We start from the raw sequence: 23,315 nt of genomic DNA on the forward strand, positions 1-23,315 counted from the left end.
GAAAAATTATACTTCTTATGATGGAGAAACCTCGTCCCCCTTTCCTGGACTCATCTTCATGAGCCACTCTGTGCTGTACTCCATGGAAGCCATTCCCGGAAACATTCCCACTGCAGACATGGGTAGGCTGTTAGCATGGAGAGCTCAGGTGCTTTCCTTCTGTTGAATGGGTCTCACAGCCTCTGAAATGCTGACCCCTGAATTCTTTCAGCATTCCACTTTCAGAAATGAGCTGCCCACGTGAAACAATGATAAACTGTAGACCAAACCTGCCAGTGTAAGCTGGGAGCGGACAAACATTTGCTGCTCTTCTCCCAGAATCTTGCTGCAGAGGGCACAGTTAATGGCCCCTGCAGAAAGTGAAGCCTGCTGGGCTCATGCAGGGCCAGGGAAAGGGCATTGCTGCTTGCAAGAAAGCCTCCTATTCACAAGCACTAAAATATCTCAGACTCAATCTAGTCGGACCTTGGGTTTTTTTCTTCCCCATCTTTGACAACACTGGATTTTATGTTTTCTAATTCTGACAAGATTCTGAAGAGACACAGCTTGAATTTCTTCTTACCCTAGAATGGATAAATGAATGAATAAGTAATACAATTATAATGAGACAGTAATGGGCACAGTAATACACTGCGTTAAAAAGAGCACGAAATGATTACATTTGGCCCTAACCCTCCGAAAGCATTCAGATGAGATCGGGTGTGGCATAGGCAGGTTGTATGGCTGTAGATGCTCTAAGCATCAGAGCTCTTGGAAGCCAGCACTTGGCTGGTGAAATCGATCCCTGTCATGTGCACTGCATGTGGACACTTCAGACAGGACCTCAGGGCCACCAGAAATGCACAATGTCCCAAGTTGTCACAGCCCCACTCTCTCTCTTCCCTCCCCATCTGGCTGCCCAGTGGATATGATGGGTCAGACACCCTAGGCCTATGGATTTTTCAGTTATCTTTTAAAACTATAAACATCCATAAATCTGCTAAAGTCAAGCAGTAAAATGCTATAAGGCAGTGTCTTGACTTTAAAAAGAATGAATCGCCACACAAACACACATACAAAAACAGTGCTGTCCTTATCTACCATAAAATCACTTGAGCAGGGCCTAGGATGAAGGATCTGACTCTATCACGATCACCGCTTCCTGCATTGTGAGAGCAAATGTTCTATTAACCCTATCTGTTTGTTTTTTTTTTTTTTAAATGTGGCTAAAAATTTCTGCCAGTAGCCTCTTAACCATTTGAAGACTTGGATCACAGTCATCATGTCAATATTATGTCAAATAGTAATCACTGCTGTACTTACTTCAAGCCACTCTTCCCATTTGAATACACATTTTACTATTAAAATATTTGCATGTAGGGGCTCTACAGAGGAATAATTTGGGGAGCAATGCTGCTTTCATTAGGTACAGTTGCTGTGAGGCATTGAGAGTACATAGAGAGCCTTCCTTCCAAGTTCAGTAACTTCCTCTCTGCTATTTCAGCCAGACTCACCAAGTTGCCCAAGAGGCCCTGGCCATAGTGCCCGTTTCAGGAGAAATTATTTAATAAAGGAAAAAACTTCTATTATTTCCTCCTCTAGGTCTGAGGAAATGCCTGAAGAGTAACTACTTATGTAATAAATGACTTTATGAGAGATACATATAAAACTTAAGCAAACCAAAACATATCCCATAGATAAATCTTGTTTTCACATAAAAATAAAAAGGAGACCGGGCGTGGTGGCTCATCCCAGCACTTTGGAAGGCTCAGTCGAGCAGACCACTTGAGGTCAGGAGTTGAAGACCTGCCTGGATAACATGGTGAAACCCTGTCTCTACTAAAAATACAAAAATTAGCTGGGTATGGTAGTGCATGCCTGTAATCCCAGCTACTCTGGAGATTGAGGTAGGAGAATTGCTTGAACCCGGGAGGCAGAGGTTGCAGTGAGCTGAGACCATGCCACTGCACTCCAGCCTGGGTGACAGAGTAAGACTCTGTCTCAAAAATTAAAAGAATAAAAAGGAAGTAAATAAAAAGAAGTCTTTATGAAAACAAGATGCTGAATAAGCATGACTGTACTTTGTATAAGCTTACAATGCCATACGCCATGATGTGTAACTACTGAAATATGTTCTTTGTGAGTTCAAATTAATTCTCCTTATTTCTATCTAGGAAGGAGATAGAGGCGATCAAAGTACAGCTCATGGGTCAAGTATGTGCAGAGAAACCTAAAGCCTCATTAGTCTGAGAGTCAGTGTTGCCATTGGGAAGAACAATTAAAGTGTGTTTAAAGAGGAAAAGGTGGTCAGGTTCGAGGATTTCTTGGAAGGTCCTGTGTATGCTCCCCATCTCTCTTTTCATGTTGCAAGTGTTCATAACATTGGCATGAGGAGGACACTGCATGCACACTCATTGCTTTGGGAGAGTTTGGGTGCCTCTGGTGAGAGGTGGTGTGCCCTGGGCACTGCGACAATGATAATGAAGAGTGGAGTGTGGGTGACAGCCTGCTCTGATACTCTCAGGGTAGGGGACAGCCCCAACTGTCCCCTGTGACCACAACCCCTAATGACTGTCATATAGAAGGATATCCAATTTATTCTTTTTTTTAGACAAATACTATATGATTTCACTTATATCTGGAGAAGCTATCCAGAGTAGTTAAGTCCAGAGAAGACAGAAAGTAGAATAGTGTTTTCCAGGGGCTGGAAAGAGGTGAAATGGGGAATTGCTGTTTAGTGGGTATAGAGTTTACATTTACTTCTTCTTTCTTTCTTTCTTTTTTTTTTTTTTTTTGATATGCTCTCACTTTGTCACCCAGGTTGGAGTATAGTGTGGCACATTCTTGGGTCTCTGCAACTTCTGCCTCCCAGGTTCAAGTGATTCTCCGGCCTCAGCCTCACAAGTAGCTGGAATTACAGGCATGCACCACCACACTCAGCTAAATTTTTATATTTTTGGTAGAATGGCTTCATCATTTTGGCCAGGCTGGTCTTGAACTCCTGACCTCAAGTGATCCACCCACTGTGGCTGCCCAAAGTGCTACGATTACAGACGTGAGCCACCATGCCCAATCCTGATTCATTCTTTCTCCCTCAATTCACATAGTTTTTTCTTCCTTTGGATGATTAGTGAGGAATAAAATCTAATCTTGAAACAAGAGCCACTAGGAAAATGTTCTACCATAAAATATAGGCCAGAATTTTAAGTCATTTTTACTACTATTCATCATAGACTGGAGATGGCAGAAGCCTAATATCCTGGTACTAAAACTGGGTCGTGGCGTGGGTGTTCTTGTTGCTTTGCTTACGCAATAAAGAACTTCTTAGGATGATAAATCATACAATTCTGTTACTTAACATTAACAAAAACAGAAACCTGATGAAGTTGTGTGTGTGTGTGATTGTGTGTGTGTGTGTGTGTGTGTGTGTGTGTGTGTAGTATAAAGCTTTGTAGCCAGGAAACAGAAGAAAATATCACTTCTGGAATCACTGTTTAGTAATGTTGTTTATTTAAAGCTCTTCTGCACAGATTTCACTCTGTGTTTTTCAGACAGTAAAAATACAGCTGATAACAACCAAACTGTTTAATGTACAAAAGACAGCAAAATAAAATTCAATATTAGAATATATTTGCCTAATATCATCATAGGTATTAATGATTTCTTATTCAGCCGCAGATATATCAGCAGTTAATGTAACACTTGGTCACGTCTTATTTAGGGATTAAAATATTTATCATACCTATGAACTGTCTGAAACATGAGTTACGTACGTTTGCCCACAAGTAATGTAAGGATTATACCAAACACTTTGATTTTAGATTAAATACGTACTAGCGATATGATCTCTGACATACCAAATGTTTGAGATTTCCTTGCCAATCTTGTCACTTAGGCCATATTATGTTTCAGGTGGAACTTAGTGACATGGGAGGGTGTGACCTGAGTCCACGGTGCTCTTTAGCACTTGAAAAATACTGACGAAAAGGAGCTGAGAATGTAAATGCAATTTACATGTTCAGAATTCAGCAGACTTGATTTTGTGCCTGTGTTGCGGAGGGGGTGGGTTACATATAGGTGTCTGTGCACATGGCGTGGTGGGCATTATGGATGTGTGTTTCCATGCACATCAAAAATGCGATGGAAATTGCAAGATCTACACGTTGTTAGATTAAGATTATGTGGATAAAGCCAGTCCAGAATCCTTGGTGACCTTTTGTGATGTAAACAAAACTTTAGCATGCTTTCCAAGGCAATAAATAATAAGACTGACCATATAAGAAAATGAATCAGTTATATGGTAAGGAAAGCAAATGTCTTGTGAATGAGTTTACCTCCAAGAAGGAGGCAGAACACGTTGACATTTGAGAGAGGGCTTTCACCGTGAATATCTCCCATGAGCACTAATGAGAGCTGGGTATTTAATCCACTGCTGTCTCTTGCTCATGGTATGTTTCATCCTTGATGGCAAGACCTTGAAACTTTTTTCCTCCTTAAATGATACTCTGTGGTAGTTATGCAGAATCTTTAACTATGTATATGGCTTTCTGTGACTCCTCTCTGCCATCTGTATAAATATCTAAGAACTGAAGCTTTTCATTACTGTGAACTTCCCTGACCATGCTCTTTAGAGATATTTTCTTTCATCCACGAAGGATTCTAAGAAGGAAAACCTTAGCAAACCCCCAGGCTGGATTCCCTGGATTTCAGGGAGCTCAGAAATCAGCTTGTTTCTCAGTAGGGCGGTGACATCTTCGTCTTTCCCTCGGGAAGGTCAGTCAAAATCTAGATCCTGATTAACAAACTGATCTAACGCAATGTGACAAAACACCATCAGGGTAACGTGTCCAGAGGAAATGACGACGATTGAACGTGTAAATTCACCAGAGTTATGAAGGGAGAAAAAGACAGCTATCTAGAAGAATCCAGAACATCAGGAGCCACGGTGCACAGCAGCATGTCTGTCATGAGTGACACCTGTGTGCGCCAGTCACATCCTCACATCTAATCCCCACCCAGCCTGGTAGGGAAGGACGATCATCCCTCCCTTCCCAGAGGGCAAATCTGGCTCAGAGGATATTGGCTATGAGAACTGGGAGGAAAGAATACTGTTCCAGATACAGTGAGCGCAGTTGCCAAGGAGACAAGACTGCTTGGCTTTTATGTTCAAGTGTACAAAGGGTCATTTTCCAGGGACTGGATGTCAACCATCCTCCTCTCCCCAATGTCAAAAGTAGACATGAGGTTACAGTGCAACAGGAAGGACATGGATAGATGGATTAGATGGATAGATGATGGTAAGGTAGGTGATAGAGGGAGAGAGAGAGAGAGAGAGAGAGAGAGAGAGAGAGAGAGAGATACACACACACACAGAGAGAGAGAGAGAGAGAGAGAGAAAGACAGATAGATGATAGATAAAAGAGACAGAAAGATACAGAAATAGATAAAGATCTATATAGAGTAACAGAGACAGATAAATAGAAATAGAGAGATGTTCACATAGAGATATAGACAGATAAACAGAAACAGACACACATAGACTGATATAGAACTAGATAAATACAGAGAGAGAGAGATGAGAGAGAGAATGGTTGCCACAGACTTTGAGTTCTCTGATATAAGGTGACGCACACAAATCACCAGGTCTCTAGATGACTTGGAGCCTAGGCAGCTGAAAGGAAAATCCAAAGATTAAGCTGTGATTGGTACTTTCCATTTTACTCCTGAAAGAAAAAAAAAAAACTTATTTCTAATGACATCTTTTGTTTACTTACTGCTTACTGGGTAATTTATGCACATCATCTCATCTTATTTTAAATATATATATATTTTTTAATTATATATATATTTAATTAAATATATATATATTTTAAATATATTTATATATGTTTTTAATTGCACTTTAAGTTCTTGGGTACATGTGCAGAACATGCAGGACTGTTGCATAGGTACCTACATGACAATGTGGTTTGCTGCCTCCATCCCCCTTGTCACCTATATCTGGCATTTCTACCCATGTTATCCCTCCCCAACCTCCCTACCCCCTGCTGTCCCTCCCCTGTTCCCCCACAACAGACCCCAGTGTGTGATGCTCCTCTCCCTGTATCCATGTATTCTCACTGTTCAACACCTGCTTATGAGTCAGAACATGCAGTGTTTGATTTTCTGTTCTCGTGTCAGTTTGCTGAGAATGATGACTTCCAAATTCATCCATGTCCCCACAAAGGACACAAACTCATCATTTTTTATGGCTGTGTAATATTCTATAGTATATATGTGCCACATTTTCCTTGTCCAGTCTATCATCAGTGGGCATTTGGATTAGTTCCAGGTCTTTCCTATTGTAAACAGTGCCGCAATGAACATATGTGTGCATGTGTCTTTATAATAGAATGATTTATGCTCCTTTGGATATATACCCAGTAATGAGATTGCTGGGTCAAATGGAATTTCCATTTCTAGGTCCTTGAGGAATTGCCACACTGTCTTCTACAATGGTTGAACTAATTTACACGCCCACCAACAGTGTAAAAGTATTCCCATTTCTCCACATCCTCTCCAGCATCTGTTGTCTCCAGATTTTTTAATGATTGCCATTCTAACCGGCATGAGATGGTATCTCAGTGTGGTTTTGATTTGCATTTCTCTAATGACCAGTGATGATGAGCATTTTTTCATATGTTTGTTGGCCTCATAAATGTCTTCTTTTCAAAAGTGCCTGTTCATATCCTTCACCCACTTTTGAATGGGTTTGTTTGTTTTTTTCTTGTAAATCTGTTTTAGTTCTTTGTAGATTATGGATATTAGCCATTTGTCAGATAGGGTAGATTGCAAAAACTTTTTCCCATTCTGTTGGTTGCTGATTCACTCTAATGATTGTTTCTGTTGCTGTCCAGAAGCTGTGGAGTTTAATTAGATCCCATTTGTCTATTTTGTCTTTTGTTGCCAATGCTTTTGGTGTTTTAGTCATGAAGTCCTTGCCTACGTCTATGTCCTGAATGGTTTTGTCTAGGTTTTCTTCTAAGGTTTTTATGGTGTTAGGTCTTAAGTTTAAGTCTTTAAACCATATGGAGTTATATTTAGTGTAAGGTGTCAGGAAGGGGCCCAGTTTCTTCTTTCTGCACATGGCTAGCCAGTTTTCCCAACACCATTTATTGAACAGGGAATCCTTTCCCCATTGCTTGTTTTGTCAGGTTTGTCAAAGATCAGATGGTTGTAGAAGTGTGGCATTGCCTCTGAGTCCTCTGTTCTGTTCCATGGGTCTATATCTCTGTTTTGGTACCAGTACCATGCTGTTTTGATTACTGTAGCCTTGTAGTATAGTTTGAAGTCAGATAGTGTGATGCCTCCAGCTTTATTCTTTTTGCTTAGAATTGTCTTGGCTATGTGGGCTCTCTTTTGGTTTCATATGAAGTTTAAGGTGGTTTTTTCTGGTTCTATGAAGAGAGTCATAGGTAGCTTGATGGAGAAGCGTTGAATCTATAAATTACTTTGGGCAGTGTGACCATTTTCATGATACTGATTATTCCTAATCATGAGCATGGAATGTTTTTCCATTTGTTTGTGTCCTCTTACTTCCTTGAGCAGTGGTTTGTAGTTCTCCTTGAAGAGGTCCTTCACGCCCTTTGTTAGTTGTGTTTCTAGGTATTTTATTCTCATCTTATTTTTAATTACTTCATCATTGGGTGCAGTGTTTCATGGCTTAAATCCCAGCACTTTAGGAGGCCAAGGTGGGTGACTCGCCTGAGGTCAGGAGTTCAAGATCAGTCTGGCCAACTTGGAGAAACCCTTTCTCTACTAAAAATACAAAAACAAATTAGCCAGTTGTGGTGGTATGCATCTGTAATTCCAGCTACTTGGGAGGCTGAGGCAGGGGAATTGCTTGAACCTGGGAGGTGGAGATTGCAGTGAGCTGAGATCATACCGCTGCACTCCAGCCTGGGTGGCAGAGTGAGACTCCGGCTCAAAATAAATAAAATAAAATAAATTTCAAAATTAAACAAAAAAGAAATTAGAAAATAATTCCTCAAATTCTGGAACTGACAGAGCCATGATTGTCCAGACCTGAAGTCCTTAACCGCTGCACCTATTGTCTCTCAGTAAAAAAGCATGTAGAGGACTAGAGAAACGCCGTACATCCTGTCTGAGTGTTTTTGCTGTGGTCAATTCCAGAATAATGCAAGCTGAACAGATGTAATGTGTGATCATGGGACCTGGCATGGGGATATCTGGGACCTTGGTCTAGCTGCCATTTCTCAACCATATCACCTTGGACATCTGATCCCTAAATCCTCCAGCTTCTGCCTCCTCTGATTCCAAGCTAGAATATTACAGTATAAAATATGAGGTAGGAATTTGTCAGTGATTTGGTTACCATGGTCCATGTTAAATAAGCCAAACTTTGGGCCGGGCGCGGTGGCTCAAGCCTGTAATCCCAGCACTTTGGGAGGCTGAGGCGGGTGGATCACGAGGTCAAGAGATCGAGACCATCCCGGTCAACATGGTGAAACCCCGTCTCTACTAAAAATAAAAAAAAAATTAGCTGGGCATGGTGGCGCGTGCCTGTAATCCCAGCTACTCAGGAGGCTGAGGCAGGAGAATTGCCTGAACCCAGGAGGCGGAGGTTGCGGTGAGCCGAGATTGCGCCATTGCACTCCAGCCTGGGTAACAAGAGCGAAACTCCATCTCAAAAAATAATAATAATAATAATAATAATAAGCCAAATTTGAGAGTCAGGGCTTGAAAGATTACCATATTAAAATTGAAAATGACGTTCAGGCAAATCACTGAATAATAAATACAAGTGGCTAAGATACATCAATAAATGTTAAACCTCAGTAACGATAAAAGTCACTAATTGAACATGTGTTTTGTCCACCCATATAATTGGTCATTTTAATAATACATAAGGGTTTAAGAAAATAAGGACACTCATCACTACCAATTAGTCCAATCTTTCTAGGGAGCAACTTTACAATATATATCAAAAGCCTAAAAAATGTGAAAGCTATTTTAGCACCTTAGCTACATGAGAGTTTATTACTGCATTGTTTATGCACTTCAAAAATAACAATAACCCATGATTCCACCACCGAGAGATCATCACTTTAATATTTTGGTGTTAAATGTCTTAAATTTTATTCTTTGTATACACACACACACACACACACACACATATTTAAAATTATTAATGGGCTACATTGGCTATATTATTTTAACCTGCCTTTTGCCTTAACAATATAAAATGAATGGATGTATTGTAATTTGTTTAATACCTTATCATTGGGCATTTGTGTTTTAACCATTTTTTGTACTATAAATAGCACAATGCTATATATCCTCATAGCGAATCCTGAGTGAATTTGTGTGTGCTCTCTGCCTATCGTTATTTTCAAAGAGCAAGAGCGTGTGTGGGACACCAGCCTGGCCCTTTACATGACCCACCTGCCCCTGCTTCCTAAGGGCAGGACTTCTAGGCTGGTAGATGGAGCCTTACTTTGGAATATTTTCCTGTGTCATTCTTTGTAAGCTGGTCCCATCAAGGAGTTCCTATGTTGTATAGAGGTCTTTCCTCCAGCAAAGATTCAGGCATTTTAAAACTCCCCATCTAGAAGGAAATTTTGACACGTGCCACAGCACAGACGAACCCTGAGGACATTATGCTAAATGAAATACGTAAGCCAGTGACGAAAAGACCACTACGGTATGATTCCACTTATATCCAAAGAAGACCTCCAGAGTAGTTGAATCCAGAGAAGATAGAAAGTAGAATGGTGGTTGCCAGGGGCTGGGGAAACAAGGAGAGTGGAAAATTGTTGTTTAGTGGGTATAGAGTTTACATTTTCTATTTTTTGGAGGGGGACGGAGTCTTGCTCTGTCACCCTGGCTGGAGTGCAGTGGCACGATCTTGCCTCACTGAAGCCTCCGCCTCCCAGTTCAAGTGATTCTCCTGACTCAGCCTCCCAAGTAGCTGGCATTACAGGTGTGCACCACCACACCCGGCTAATTTTTTATATGTTTAGTAGAGATGGGGTTTCACCATGTTGGCCAGGCTGTTCTTGAACTCCTGACCTCAAGTGATCCACCCACCTCGGCCTCCCAAAGTGCTAGGATTACAGGCGTGAGCCACAGTGCCCAATCCGAGTTTCCATTTTCTAAGGTGAAAGGACTTCTGGACATGGTTTGCCCAGCCATGTGATTGTGCTTCATACTCCTGAACTGCACACTTAAAATAATTAAGATGGTAAATTTTATGTTATATATAGTTTTCCAAAACTAAAACAAAAAAAATCCCCATCCGGCAGCTGATAATAGCTTTTTTTCCTGCCATCCTTGGTTTATAGATGTTTGAACTCTGTATGGGTATTATGAAAAGGTTTGATTTTGTGTCTTACTATGTGAAACTCTGTGAAACCTAATACACATTGTTTTATTCTATGGGAAGAAACTTGTCACCAGGATCAGGTTAACTGTGGCCTTAAAGTGCTATAAAAACAAACATCTTATTGTACCAGAAGAGTTCAAGTCCCTGGGGAGCATGTTTGTAGCTTTTTAGCCTGTGGAAGCAAACAGCCGGGAGTATACATAGCCTCCTCCGAGGTAAAAACTAGAAAGAAAACAGCTCAGGGAGGCATTTGTGGGAGTTCCACTGATGATGGAGGTCCTGAATTTAAGACTTCTGCTAGAATTGCCAGGACGTATAGCATTTATTCATTAATTTGTTCACGCCCTGCAAATGCTGTCTGCGCTTTCTTTGCAATATAGCCAACTCTTAGATCTTCACACCGCCAGTCTCCCTGGCTCCTGATCAAAGCCAGCATCTTCTCTCACCCGGATTATTGCACCAGTCTCCTAGCCTATGCCCTTGCTTCTCTCCTGGCCCCACTCTCCTTTATTTTCCACACAATAACCAACCTCGTAAAAATGCAAGTCAGATTCCCTACTTTTCTATCCAAATCTCTCTAGTGACTTCCTGCTTCCCTTGGACAAAGATACAAAATTGCAAATATTGCGTGTGTTCAGTACATACTCATTGAATCCATAAAAGGATGCATGTTAATAGAGTGCTTGTTAATCATCAGAAACTGTGCCAGATGTTTCTTTATAGGGGCACAAAGACAAATGACATTCTCTCCATTCTTTCCTTTCTGGGAGTTTATATTCTAGAATATGAAATGAACTCATAGATGAATACATACAGAAATAATATTATTTTTCCTTGATCAAAGTCTGAATAAAGATAGTTTGGGCTGGAACAATGGAATGGCCAGTTTTACCTAAGTGGGGAGAGAGGGCAGGTGAGAGGCAAGTCTTGATTATTATAAAATAGTAGAGATTCCAGTGTAATAAGGAATACATAGAGGCATTCTGAGGCAGGAGAACCACACGAGCAAAGGCACTGAGGTGTGGATTCATCTCCAGAGAATAGGAGTGCTTCAGTGAGGGCAGGAACATAGAATATAGGACAGGGCATAGAGGCCAAAAGTTACGTAGAAAGGTTAAACTAAAAGCTTTAAATTTAAATGCCTTCATTTGTGTTGATCGACTTTACTGTTTTATCTTCTAGGGAGTGGAGAGTCAGAGGTTTTAAAGGTGACAGAAATTGTATTCAATATATGTCACAGACAGGTCACACTAGAAGCAACGGGAAGAATCCATTAGAGTTTTCAAAGTCAATCAATAAATAGTAAGAACTAGCATGTACTGAATGCTTAGTATCTATTAATACCAAGCTCTGTGCTGAGTCCTTCACTTTTATTACATTTAGTTCTCAGGTCAACCTATGTGATTGGTACTGTGATTTTCCCCCTCTAGAGATGGACGTATTAAGGTAGAGAGATGTTAATCCCAAACTTACACCATTTGTAGATTAAAGAACCAAAACAGAAACCCAAAGAACCCACTTTAGAAAAGGGAGGGGAAAAGAAATATACTAAAGAGACAAAAGCTCCAGAATATAGTTAGTAGATGTAAGTGGTAAGGGAGTGGTAAAGGCCTAAAATGCCCCCTAAATTTAGCTTGGATGACTTAATGGATGGAAGTGACTTCCCAGTATAGCAGAAAGGACAAATTTAGCAAGGTGTTTTGAGTATGTTTGTCTGTATATGATTGTGGGAAATCTAGAAAGCAGATGGGCACATGGATCTGAATCTCAGATGAGGGCTGGAGTTCAAGAGGCAGACTTGGACTCACCAAAGAGAGGCGGAGAAGTCATGGAGTAAACAAGATCAAACACTGACAGAAACGCGTTAGGGTTGAATTGTGTCCTCTCTAAAAGATGTTAAAGTCCTAACCTCCAACCTGTGAATGTGACCTTATTTTGGAAATCGAATAAGATCTTTGTCATGATCAAGTTAAGATGAGATCATTAGGGTCACTCCTAATCAATATGACTGTGTAGTTATATAAAGAAGAAATGCAGACACAGAAACAGGTGCACACACAGGGAGAATGCCCCGTGAAGAGGATGATGCCTCTGCAAGTTGAGGAATGCCAAATATTGACAGCAAACCACCAGAAACTACTGAAGGGTGGCGTGGATCTGATGCTTGCTTACAGGCTTTGGAAGGAATGAACTCTAATGACACCCTGATCTCAGACTTCCAGTCTTCAGAACTGGAAAATAATACATTTCTGTGGTTTAAACCACAGTCTGTGACACTTTGTTAAAGCAGCTCTAGGAAACTAATACAAACAGGTTGCATCTACATGGAGTATTGAAGGATGATTGGTGATGATCAAATAGAGACTATTCATTCAAAAATGAGCCTGGCAGTCAAAGAAGCAGGAAAGGCTATTTCAAGACTCTTCCAAGCATGAGCATGTGAACAGCCATGGAGGTAGAAGAAAGGAAACACAAGCAGTTTGCACTGACCTCATCACAAGCTGCAGCCATGGAGTGTGGGAGAAAGAAATCTACCTGTCCACGAAAGTCCCTATCAAGTGCACAATAGCAAGCTTCACCTTCAAGTTCATACAGAGCAGCCAAACGTTCAAGGGAATGATTAAATCCACTTTGTGTTTTAAAACGGTGTGTTCTGCAAATATGGTGACAATGGCAACATCGTTCTTTAGTCTACCAGAATTATTGAATTAAAATAGGCAGAGCAACTAGGTTGACAAAACTGAAGACTTGCAGATGAAAACACAGTGTTGAGACACCCCCATGAATACCTAGAGACAGATTAGTGACAACTTATAAGAGCCAATGTGATATCAACAACCATGTAGGAGGTAGCAGAGGGAAGACCTTGAGAACCAGATACTCTCTGGGAAGTGCCCTGAACCAAGCTCAGAAGAGCAGGAGAGATGGGGAGGGAGAATGTTCTCAATGATCCAATGCAGGGGTGAGCCCCAGGAGGCAGCAATCCAACCAAATCTGACACTATTGGAGCAAGCCGGGTCCTTCCGACCTCTTAAGAACCTGAAGGCTTTTCCCAAACAACTCTCCGCATTGAGGGGAATCTGGTGGGAATAGATTCCAAATTGAGCAGGGTAGAGACAACCACAAGGGATGAAAGAGAATCTCCAAATAAAAGGGGAGAGGAGCAGAGACAGCTGATAGAAGAAAGTAACACGTGATTCTGTTTGCCACTTCATGAGAACACCAGAAGAATGTGTTGAGAGCTGTGAAACCAGCTCAGGTATCCTGGCCCACTCATCCCTCCTGAAAGTACAGGAAACTAAATTAACTTTTAAAACTTAGCAACCAGAAAATTATCAATTAGCACAATGAAAAGAAAGTAAGAAAACTAATGATGTTGCTGTAGACAATGAAAGCATACAAGAAAAACACATATACAAAATGGATAAAAATTAGAAGCAAATACTTCTGAATGAACTGAAAGAAAAATTTAAAATTGTAAACATTATGAAGAACAATATAAATCAGAATTAGAAATATTGATCTAGAAATAAGTAGAAAAAAGGTAATATTGGACACAAAGGATGATAGAATTCAATATAGGATTTTAAATTTAAAAAAAAAAAGCAGGACTGAAATGAAACAACTAGAAGGGACATGACACTGTATACACACCATAGTAAGAAGATGAGAGGCGGGTGGATCACGAGGTCAAGAGATCGAGACCATCCTGGTCAACAGGGTGAAACCCCGTCTCTACTAAAAATGCAAAAAATTAGCTGGGCGTGGTGGCGGGTGCCTGTAATCCCAGCTACTCAGGAGGCTGAGGCAGGAGAATTGCCTGAACCCAGGAGGCGGAGGTTGCGGTGAGCCGAGATCGCGCCATTGCACTCCAGCCTGGGTAACAAGAGCGAAACTCCGTCTCAAAAAAAAAAGAAGATGAGTAGAAGATGGAGAGGAGGAAAAAGTTTAAAATCTAGAAGAAATTTGAGATTAAAAGGATTCTAGAGAAACTGTTAGACACACAAGAAAGAAGATATAGCATATATAATCAGTAAGAGGCATCCAAGAAGAAGCAATGGATTAGAAAAAAATACTAAGTGCTATTATTTAAGAAAAATTAAACTGCACATGGAAACCTGAAGCTACTTAATCATTCCTCAGAAAATTGAGGCAGAACAGCCGTTATCAAGATACATTCTAATAAAACCATAGGTCTCTTATAAATATATATATCACATATATATGATATATATTTATCACATATATATGATATATATATCACATATATGATATATATCATATAAATATTATCACATGTATATCATATATATCACATATATATGATATATCAAATATATATCATATATATCACATACATATGATATATATGTATAGATATCATATATATGATATATGTGATGTATCACATATACATCATATGATATATGATATGTATATCATATCATATGATATATGATATATATGAGATATATATGACATATATGACATATATGTATATGATGTATATATACTTGGGACATCCAAGCAAAAAGATCAAGTAGCTTACAAGAGAAAGAATGTTGGATTTCTACCAGACTTTTCCATAAGAACACTAGGATAGTAAACAACGAAGTGACAGATTTAAAGTGCTCCAATAAAATTACATATCTTGGATCTTGCATGAAATATGCATAAATTCTACATCCATATGACCTAGCCTTTCGGTGAAAAGGTTGCCTGGATTTTCTGCTCTTGCACTTCCTTGCTGTATCCCTGCTATCCGTCGCTCTTGGCATCTGAGAATCTTTGCACTGGGTGAATGCAGTTCATTCACAGACTCTAAAAGTGGGGACCAATCTCCAATTAAAACTGTAGAACTTTATGGTCTGTGTAACCCAAAGAACCCTATTCTCACCCAGGCAAGATTGATAAACATATATTGGCATGAATATGTAAGAGCTCAAGAAATACTGTCTCTGTGTACCTTTCTTGAGGGATCTACCAGAGAGTAAGCTTCAGACAACCAAATACTGTAGAGACATTGGGAAGAGAGCTGGAGAAGTATTCTAACGAGTAATTAAGGATGATGGACTCTGAATATCACCATTTTGCAACCTTGATTGCAATATTGTCAGTGGATGGTAAGATCATAAAATAGAACAATGAATCCTGATGTGCCTCCTAATGAAAGTACACTGCATCACCTGCCAAAAACAATCAAACTTGAAGCTGACCAAAATTCTAACACTAATTACCCATTTGCAGAAAACACTAAGGATAGGTATGTTAACCACACCATGCAAATACAATCATTAAAATCAAGACAATGAAAAATATGCAAGAAGTTTGAAAAGACTTGGAAGGATAATCCATATTGTAAAAGAGACTTAAGATACATATCAAATAATCATCATATGTGGATTCTGTTTGGATTGCATTTCAAACAAACTTAAAAAATTGTGATAATCAGGGCTGGGCATGGTGGCTCACGCCTGTAATCCCAGCACTTTGGGAGGCCAAGGCAGGTGGATCACCTAATGTTGGGAGTTCTAGACCAGCCTGACCAACATGGAGAAACCCCATCATTACTAAAAATACAAAATTAGCTGGGTTTAGTGATGCATGCCTGTAATCTCCAGCTACTTGGGAGCTGAGGCAGGAGAATTACTTGAACCCAGGAGGCGGAGTTTACAGTGAGCCCAGATCACACCATTGCACTCCAGCCTGGGCAACAAGAACGAAACTCCACCTGAAAAAAAAAAAAATTGTGATAATCAAGAAAATATGAAGATTGAGTATTTGATACTATTAGGAAATTATTGTCTTTATTTATAAGTGTGATCACAATATTGGTTTAAAAATTATTTTTAATAAAATACAGATGAACTAATGTGATGCCTCGGGTTTGCTTCAAAATAATTTAAAATAATTTAGTGACAAGAAGCAAGTGGAGATACAAATGAAAAAGATTGGCAGTATGTTGATAACTACAGTCGAGCCTTGAACAATACAAGTTTGAACTATGCAGGTCTACTTATAGGCAGATTTTATTCCACCTCTACCACCCTGAGATAGCAGGACCAACCCCTCCTCTTCCTCCTCAGCCTATTCAATGGAAAGATGATGAAGACATTTATGATCCACTTCTACTTAATGGGTAGTTAATATATTTTCTCTTCTTAAGATGTTCTTAAAAACATTTTCGTTTCTCTTTATTGTAGGAATACAGTGTATAATACATAAACAAAATATGTGTTGATATACTGTTCATCAGTAAGACTTCCAATCAACTATAGGCTATTAGTGAAGGAAAGAGTCAAAAATTATATGCAGATTTTCAACTGCATTGACATCCCAACCCTCGTTGTTCAAGGATCAACTATACTTACCCTGAGTGAAGTGTATAATGGATACATTATTTTTTTCTTCCTTTGTATATGTTCGGAATTTTCAATAACAAAAAGTGGTTTTTTAAGACATAAGAAAGTTTACTTGCACATACATTTTGGTACTTCAGGCTTGCATTGTGTCCTAGGAGAAATCCCCTCATGAACACTGTTGAGCACATGGAGAAACTGACAAAAAAGAATGTAGGTAGATCTTTAAAGTAGCAAACCCATTCTCCACCTGAGTTTCAACCACATTCCACCTCACACTTCTTCCGCGTATTGCGATTGAGCAGGATATCTTGATGAGGACTAAAATTGCAGTGATTTCTCAAAGTGAGCATTTACCAGTATGGGTACTCTTAAGCAGTTAACTTTGGACTTTAAATCCTAAGTCCCTGAGGTAATTGTTTCTTGTGCTTGCTTGCATATGATGGCTTGCAGGAAAGAACAACCCTGGAGTTTGAATTATAAACTATCAACACTCGTCTCTTTCTTATTCTCTATGTTTTCTTTCTAGATATTTCCACACAATATACTTAGGTATTCGAAGCCGACAGAGTGGGGAGAATGACAGATGGAGGTTTTACTGGAAAATGGTATATGAGTATGCGGATGTGAGTATGCTGCATTTGCTAGCCACCTTTCTGGAAAGTGCTCCCCAGCTGGTCCTGCAGCTCTGCATTATCGTACAGACTCATAGCTTACAGGCCCTCCAAGGTAAGGGCTTGCAATTTGGTTTCTGAATTTGGGGAAAGATTGCCTGGCTACTTTTGTCACAATCCAAGGAACTGTCCTAATGCTCTTTGTTGACACAGGGCTGTGATATGTCTGCTGTTTTACACGTGATTTGTGAATGAGGCATGATGTCTTCCTACGATCGCTTCTCATGACTGGTTAATTGAAAGACAGTGCATTTTTGCTCTCCAGCTGTTCTCTTAGTAGGAAAAAAAAATCTTTATGATTTTACACTTGGTCGATGCAGGGATAGAGTCCGTCAACTGAGGCTTTCTGGTTTTTATAAAAACCAAATGCATTGTTAGGTGCTCATTTATTATTCCATTACAATGGAATAATTTACAAAAGTTGCAGAGAAAGCAGTATCTCTCTCTCCTTCTCTCTCTCTCTCTCTCTAATATACATATGTGTGTGTATGTATGTGTGTGTATCTATAGTATTAACGTAATTCCTACTATTTCCTTTTGATGTTAAGAAAGAGAGAGACGATGAGAAAAAGAGGTTAAAAGGAAATGGTAGAGTTACCCTAATATTTAAAGAAAGAAGGTCATATGGGAAAAATTGTCAATGTTTATTCATATTTAATACTACAAAGTTTTATGAAATGGATATGATTATCAGATTAATATCTTTGTGCTTTCTCATATTTGGTGATCTCATCACTGGGACTATTCCAGTTGCAGCAGAGCTGCCAGGCATTTCCTTAGAGCCTACCACTCAAATCCTTTCTAGAATAAGGCAGCAAGAAGATTAGACAGACCGGTGGGTAGGCAGGTGAACACATGGGCGGACAGATGATGGATAAGCGGGCATTTTCTAAGGAAAGCATTTCCTGGTAATTTGTCAATCCTTTAACTAAATAGATGCTGTTAAACAGTTACTGTAGTCCAAGGTGCTCGTTGTGTTCAGTTCTCAGCAGGCCCTCTGTGCGTCCCTCTGGGCACATGCCGCTGCCCTGTGCTGGGTCATGCTCCAACCTGAGTTTTGATCTGGTTGGTCTGGGGAAATCTCCTCACTGTTGTTGTAACTTTTTATGGCATGGAGAATGTTAGGTTAGGCTGAGTGCTTTAAATTGGGGGACGATATCAGGGTGGAGGTCACCTGTATAGGAAAAGGAAGAAAAAATGTGTACTGGTATGCAGTGACCCATTTATTCATAGATTCCTGGCCAAACCCTGGCTTCACACTGGAATAGCTTTGGTCCAAGATGTTTGAGAAAAAGGTCAAAGGGATCTAAGATGTATGTTTCTCCACTGCTAGGAAGCAAACTGTAAAAGGGGAAAGTGGAATCTTTGCACAGAAAAAGAGAAAAGTCTGTGTGAATTAGTTGTGGATGACAGCGTTTCATGGCTTCTGCGGGTTAAAGACCACAAGCTAGGCATGTGGAGGCCTGGGCTCTGGCTGTCTCACTACCTCACTATAAAACCTTGCACAGCCACTTAATCTCTCTGGGCCCCAGGTTGCTCCAATGTAAAGGTCACAAGTTAAACAGGATAATTTCCAAACTCCCTGACAGCTCTATTCAGTCTTTGAATCAATGAATTCCCAAAAGGCATATAATGCCAGGTATATGCTTTAGGAAGTGATCTGTAAACCAGAATACAAATGAAATTGAAAGGCAACATCAGACTAAATCTCTGTCAAAGCATTTAGTACTCATCTCCAGAACAACTTGGCAACTCCTTAGTACAATTACGCAATTGGGAACCCTCTAGAGGGGAAATCCAGGATCACCTTTGGAGGGTTGCAAGTCACTTTCTGGTGACCCGAGGTCACTGATTGTCTCTGTTAGTTTTCTAAGATTTGGAAGATTACAGAGAGGTTTTACTTTCAAAGATGATGGAAATAGAAAAGAGAAGGTGAGAGAGGGATCTAAGAAAATAAGATCAACTTTTCAGTTTAAGAACATTACATAGGCTGGGCGCAGTGGCTCACACCTATAATCCCAGCACTTTGGGAGGCCAAGGCAGGCGGATCACCTGAGGTCAGGAGTTTGAGACCAGCCTGACCAACATGGAGAAACACCGTCTCTACTACAAACACAAAAGTAGCCAGGTGTGGTGGCACACACCTGTAGTCCCAGCTACCTGGGAGGCTGAGTCAGGAGAATCACTTGAACCCAGGAGGCAGAGGTTGCGGTGAGCTGATATTGCACCATTGCACTTACAGCCTGGGCAACAAGAGTGAAACTCCGTCTAAAAAAAAAAAAAAAAAAAAAAAAAAAAAAAAAAAAAAAAAAAGTTACATAAAATTGTACAGAGAAATAAAATATGAGAAAAATGCCATCTTCATCAGATTATTCATCCTAAACACAGGAGCCAAGAGTTGAATTGTGGGTTTTGTTTGTTTATTTGTTTGAGTCTTTGGCTCTTTCCTGACATCTAGTGTCCCCAGCTAACTAAGCTTGACACATGTACATAAGGTGTACCGCAGGCATTGAATACCAGACCTTCTCCTTAGCCAAGGCAAGTCTTGCCATCAAGTTTCAGAATGCTGTAGGGAAACTATGTTCTATTTCACTCCCAAGGTGGCCAAAAGACAGGTTGATTCAAATATCACTGAGGATCAATGCAGGTCATTGAGTCAAGACGGCGAATAAGCCCACTAGGTTCATCTTATTGCTACTGATTTTTAACAGGGCAGGTGGGTAGACAGTTGTGTTATGAGACCAAAGAGTAAAAAATCTGACAGTTAAAAACAATGAGAAACCCTCCAGCCAACAAAGACCAGCTCAGGCAACGCTATGTGATCCGTTTTGCATTTTGTAAAGAAACCGGTCTTCAGAGGGAGAGCTTTTAAATATCCCTCTGCTGATAGATGATCCCATTTACAAACAAACCAGCTGATAAATTAAATTGATGTGAGTTCTAAGAATGGAGCTGTTCCACTTTAGAAAAAGAAAAATAAATGTAATAACCTGGTTTGACGTGTATTTTCATACATCTTCAGTGGGAAAAAAAAATTCTCGGGATTTACGTGTAAAAACGCAGCCCTCCGCTTTGAATGTAAATAATCAATAGGCATGAAATCCATAGAGAATTTGCAAATAGCTTTGAATGAAAATCTCTAAAAATTCTTATTTAGCAGGGAGAAAATGGTTACTCTGCATGTGACTCTGTCTAAAGTTAGTATTTTTTATGATAGAAGGAAAATTGCTTTTAGACCCAATTTCAACCATCTACCACTCTCTGCAGTGTTTTTAAAACAGTAAGAAAAATCAGACAAGAAATATGACTGATGTTAGAAATTGTATTCTCTTTGTGGAAACTGGGTAGCCCTAGAATGCTGTCAGCGACTGTGAAAACCTTTCTGCCCCTCCTTCCTTATGGAGTCACTGATTCAGAGGAGACTCCTCATGCTGGGGGCCAACAGGCTCAAAGAGAAGTGTTGGAGCATAGCTGTTCCTCCATTTGTACTGGACCAGGAGGGAGAGTTGGCTTGTGTTCTGAGAGTAGGAATCAGGGCAAAGCAGAGTCTCAAACCTGGACATCCAGCTCTTCACTCTCCACAGTCACCCTGGGCATATTATAGGGCAGCAGCTGCTCTCTACGAGATCTGGGATGTCCCAGAGCCAGCTCGCCCCGGAGTGTAAGGTCTCCACCAGGAGTCCTGACTGTAGGCATGGCTGTAACTGCACAAGGTAATGTTCCCTGCACTTCCAGAGAGTTTCCAGTTTACACGTCATGATATTTTCTGATCCCAACCCCATATGCTCACTAGGAGAGAGGGAGAGGGAGCGAAGGGCAGCAGGAAGGAAAGGGGGGTGGTGTTAGTGTCCACATGGAAGGTGCTGCTCTCTACCTGTTTAGAGATGGTGCCAAAGATGCTGAGGAAGATGTGGTCTAAGGCCTGTCAGTTTCATCTTCAAGCAAAATCTCACACTCATTCATTTCACCTCGTTTCTACTGCGCTTCCCTGGCCAGACCACACACACACACTCCCGCCCAGACCCCTGTGGCTGTCCCATGGCTTTATCCTCACCCCTGCCCTCTTCATTCCCCTCTCCTTGGAGTGGTCCTAGAGCCACTTAGACTCTCACCTAAACTACTTCATTGTTCCCCTTGGCACTCATTAAAATTAAATAAGATTCCTGAGCAAGTTCCAAAGGCCTTTGTGTCACGGTCTTTTCATTCGTCACTGCTCTGCAGCCACACTGCCCTCCTCCCTGTTCTGAAAATGTTCCCATTTCTCTCCCACCTGCAGGCCTTTGCACCTGCTATTAACCTCTCCGGAATATTCTCATCCCCTCTCCCTTAGCCTGTCTAGTTCTGACTCGTCCTCTAGAGTTCAGCTTAACCTCCTCAGAGTAGCCCGTCCTAACTGCTCATTCACATAATTTCCACAGTAGTATTTCCTCAAGGTGTCCTGAACTCCAGCCCCCCGACCTCAGGCAATTTTCTTATTGTTGCTAAGCCTCAACTTTCCCATGTGTACTGAGGGATAATCATAGTCCTAATTCTTACGATAGCAGAGATTAAATGAGGCTTGATCTTGCAGAAGTCTACCAGGGAATCTTACGGAAATGCAGATTCTCACTGAGTAGGTTTCAGGTGGGGCTTGAGTTTTAAAACAGGGAAATAACATGTAAAGAATTTGATGGCACTTGAAAACAGGAAAAATAGTCCAAATTTGAGCTCATGAACCCTGAATTAAGGGGTCCCTGTTAGAAAGGAAGTGCCAGAAACATTGTGAAGAGAGAATGGTCAGGTCTTTTGACCGACCAGAGCATGGACCAAAAGAGACCAAAGCTTGAGTCCATTTGACTGAGAGAGAACCTGGTGACAGTAAAACCAGGCAGGTCAGCGGGAGCAGCCACTTAGGAGGACAGCATTTTAGACGTTTTAAGTCTGAAATGGTGGAGGTGTGCAGAAAAGCACACAATTGTGAGAAACTATTCTCAGGGTCAAGGAAGGGCATTCTCATCATCACAGAAGCCCTGCTCTTGCCTCTTCTTACTGGCGCGCCCGCCATTCTATGTGATCACTATTTGAAAAAATTAGTTTTGCAGGTTTTTTATCCTTATATAAACAGAAACATACATTGTGTGTGTGCGTATGTATGTCTCTGAATTCTTTTATTCAGTGTTATGCTTCTGAGCTATAATTCCGTGTAACTGTAGCCCATTCATTTTTCATTGCTCTATGGTAATTTATTGTAAGAATAAATCTTTGTCCATTTTGTGGTTGTTGAAAGACACTGGTTTGTTTCAGCTTAGGAGTATTATGATTAATCTTACTATTGAATGTTTTTAATATGTCTCTTTGTTTTAATATGTCTTTAATATATGTGCACACATATTTCTTCTGGGTTCATATCTAAGAGTGAAATTGCTGAGTCATGGGGTACAGACAGGCACAGTGAATGTGAGTAGGTAACACCTAAGAGTTTTCTAAACTGCTTGTACCAATTTACATTCCTACCAGCAGTATATCTTGAGATTGCTCCAAATCCACTCCGAAATGTGGCACTGTGAGTCCTCTGAATTTTAGCCATGGGTTAGTATCTCAACGTGATTTTAATTTGTATCTCCTGATAATAATCCAACTAAAACGTGTCTTTCATTCCTCTTTTTCCTCACCTCCGATCCAGTCCATCAGCAAGTCCTGTCTGCTCTACTTGCAAAACACATCCCAAGTCCGACCCCCCTTTACCGCCTCTGCTGATAACACCCTGTCCAAACCACAGCTCAGTTACCCCTCTCCAGTGAACTGGTATCCCCCTTCATCCTTTCCCACAGCCTACTCGCCATATAGCAGCCAGAGCGATGTTTTGTTTTGTTTTTTGAGAGTCTTACTTTGTCGCCCAGGCTGGAGCGCAATGGCACGATCTTGGCTCACTGCAACCTC

General features: G+C 40.5%; 1 protein-coding gene across 3 annotated transcripts in view; it reads left to right on the plus strand.

Annotated features, from left to right (window-relative positions):
- Nucleotides 1-23,315, plus strand: part of XKR4 (XK related 4) — a 427,086-nt gene that overhangs the window by 237,510 nt on the left and 166,261 nt on the right. For all 3 annotated transcript variants that reach the window (XR_012514004.1, XR_012514005.1, XM_003935540.4), the window contains exon 2: nt 17,252-17,451. Coding sequence is in view for 1 of the 3 variants with exons in the window: in XM_003935540.4 (XP_003935589.3) it covers nt 17,252-17,451 (200 nt within the window). In the remaining 2 variants the exon portion in view is untranslated. The remainder of the gene's footprint in view (nt 1-17,251; nt 17,452-23,315) is intronic.

This window comes from Saimiri boliviensis, chromosome 15 (genome assembly GCF_048565385.1).
Source record: "Saimiri boliviensis isolate mSaiBol1 chromosome 15, mSaiBol1.pri, whole genome shotgun sequence".
NCBI lineage: Eukaryota > Metazoa > Chordata > Mammalia > Primates > Cebidae > Saimiri > Saimiri boliviensis.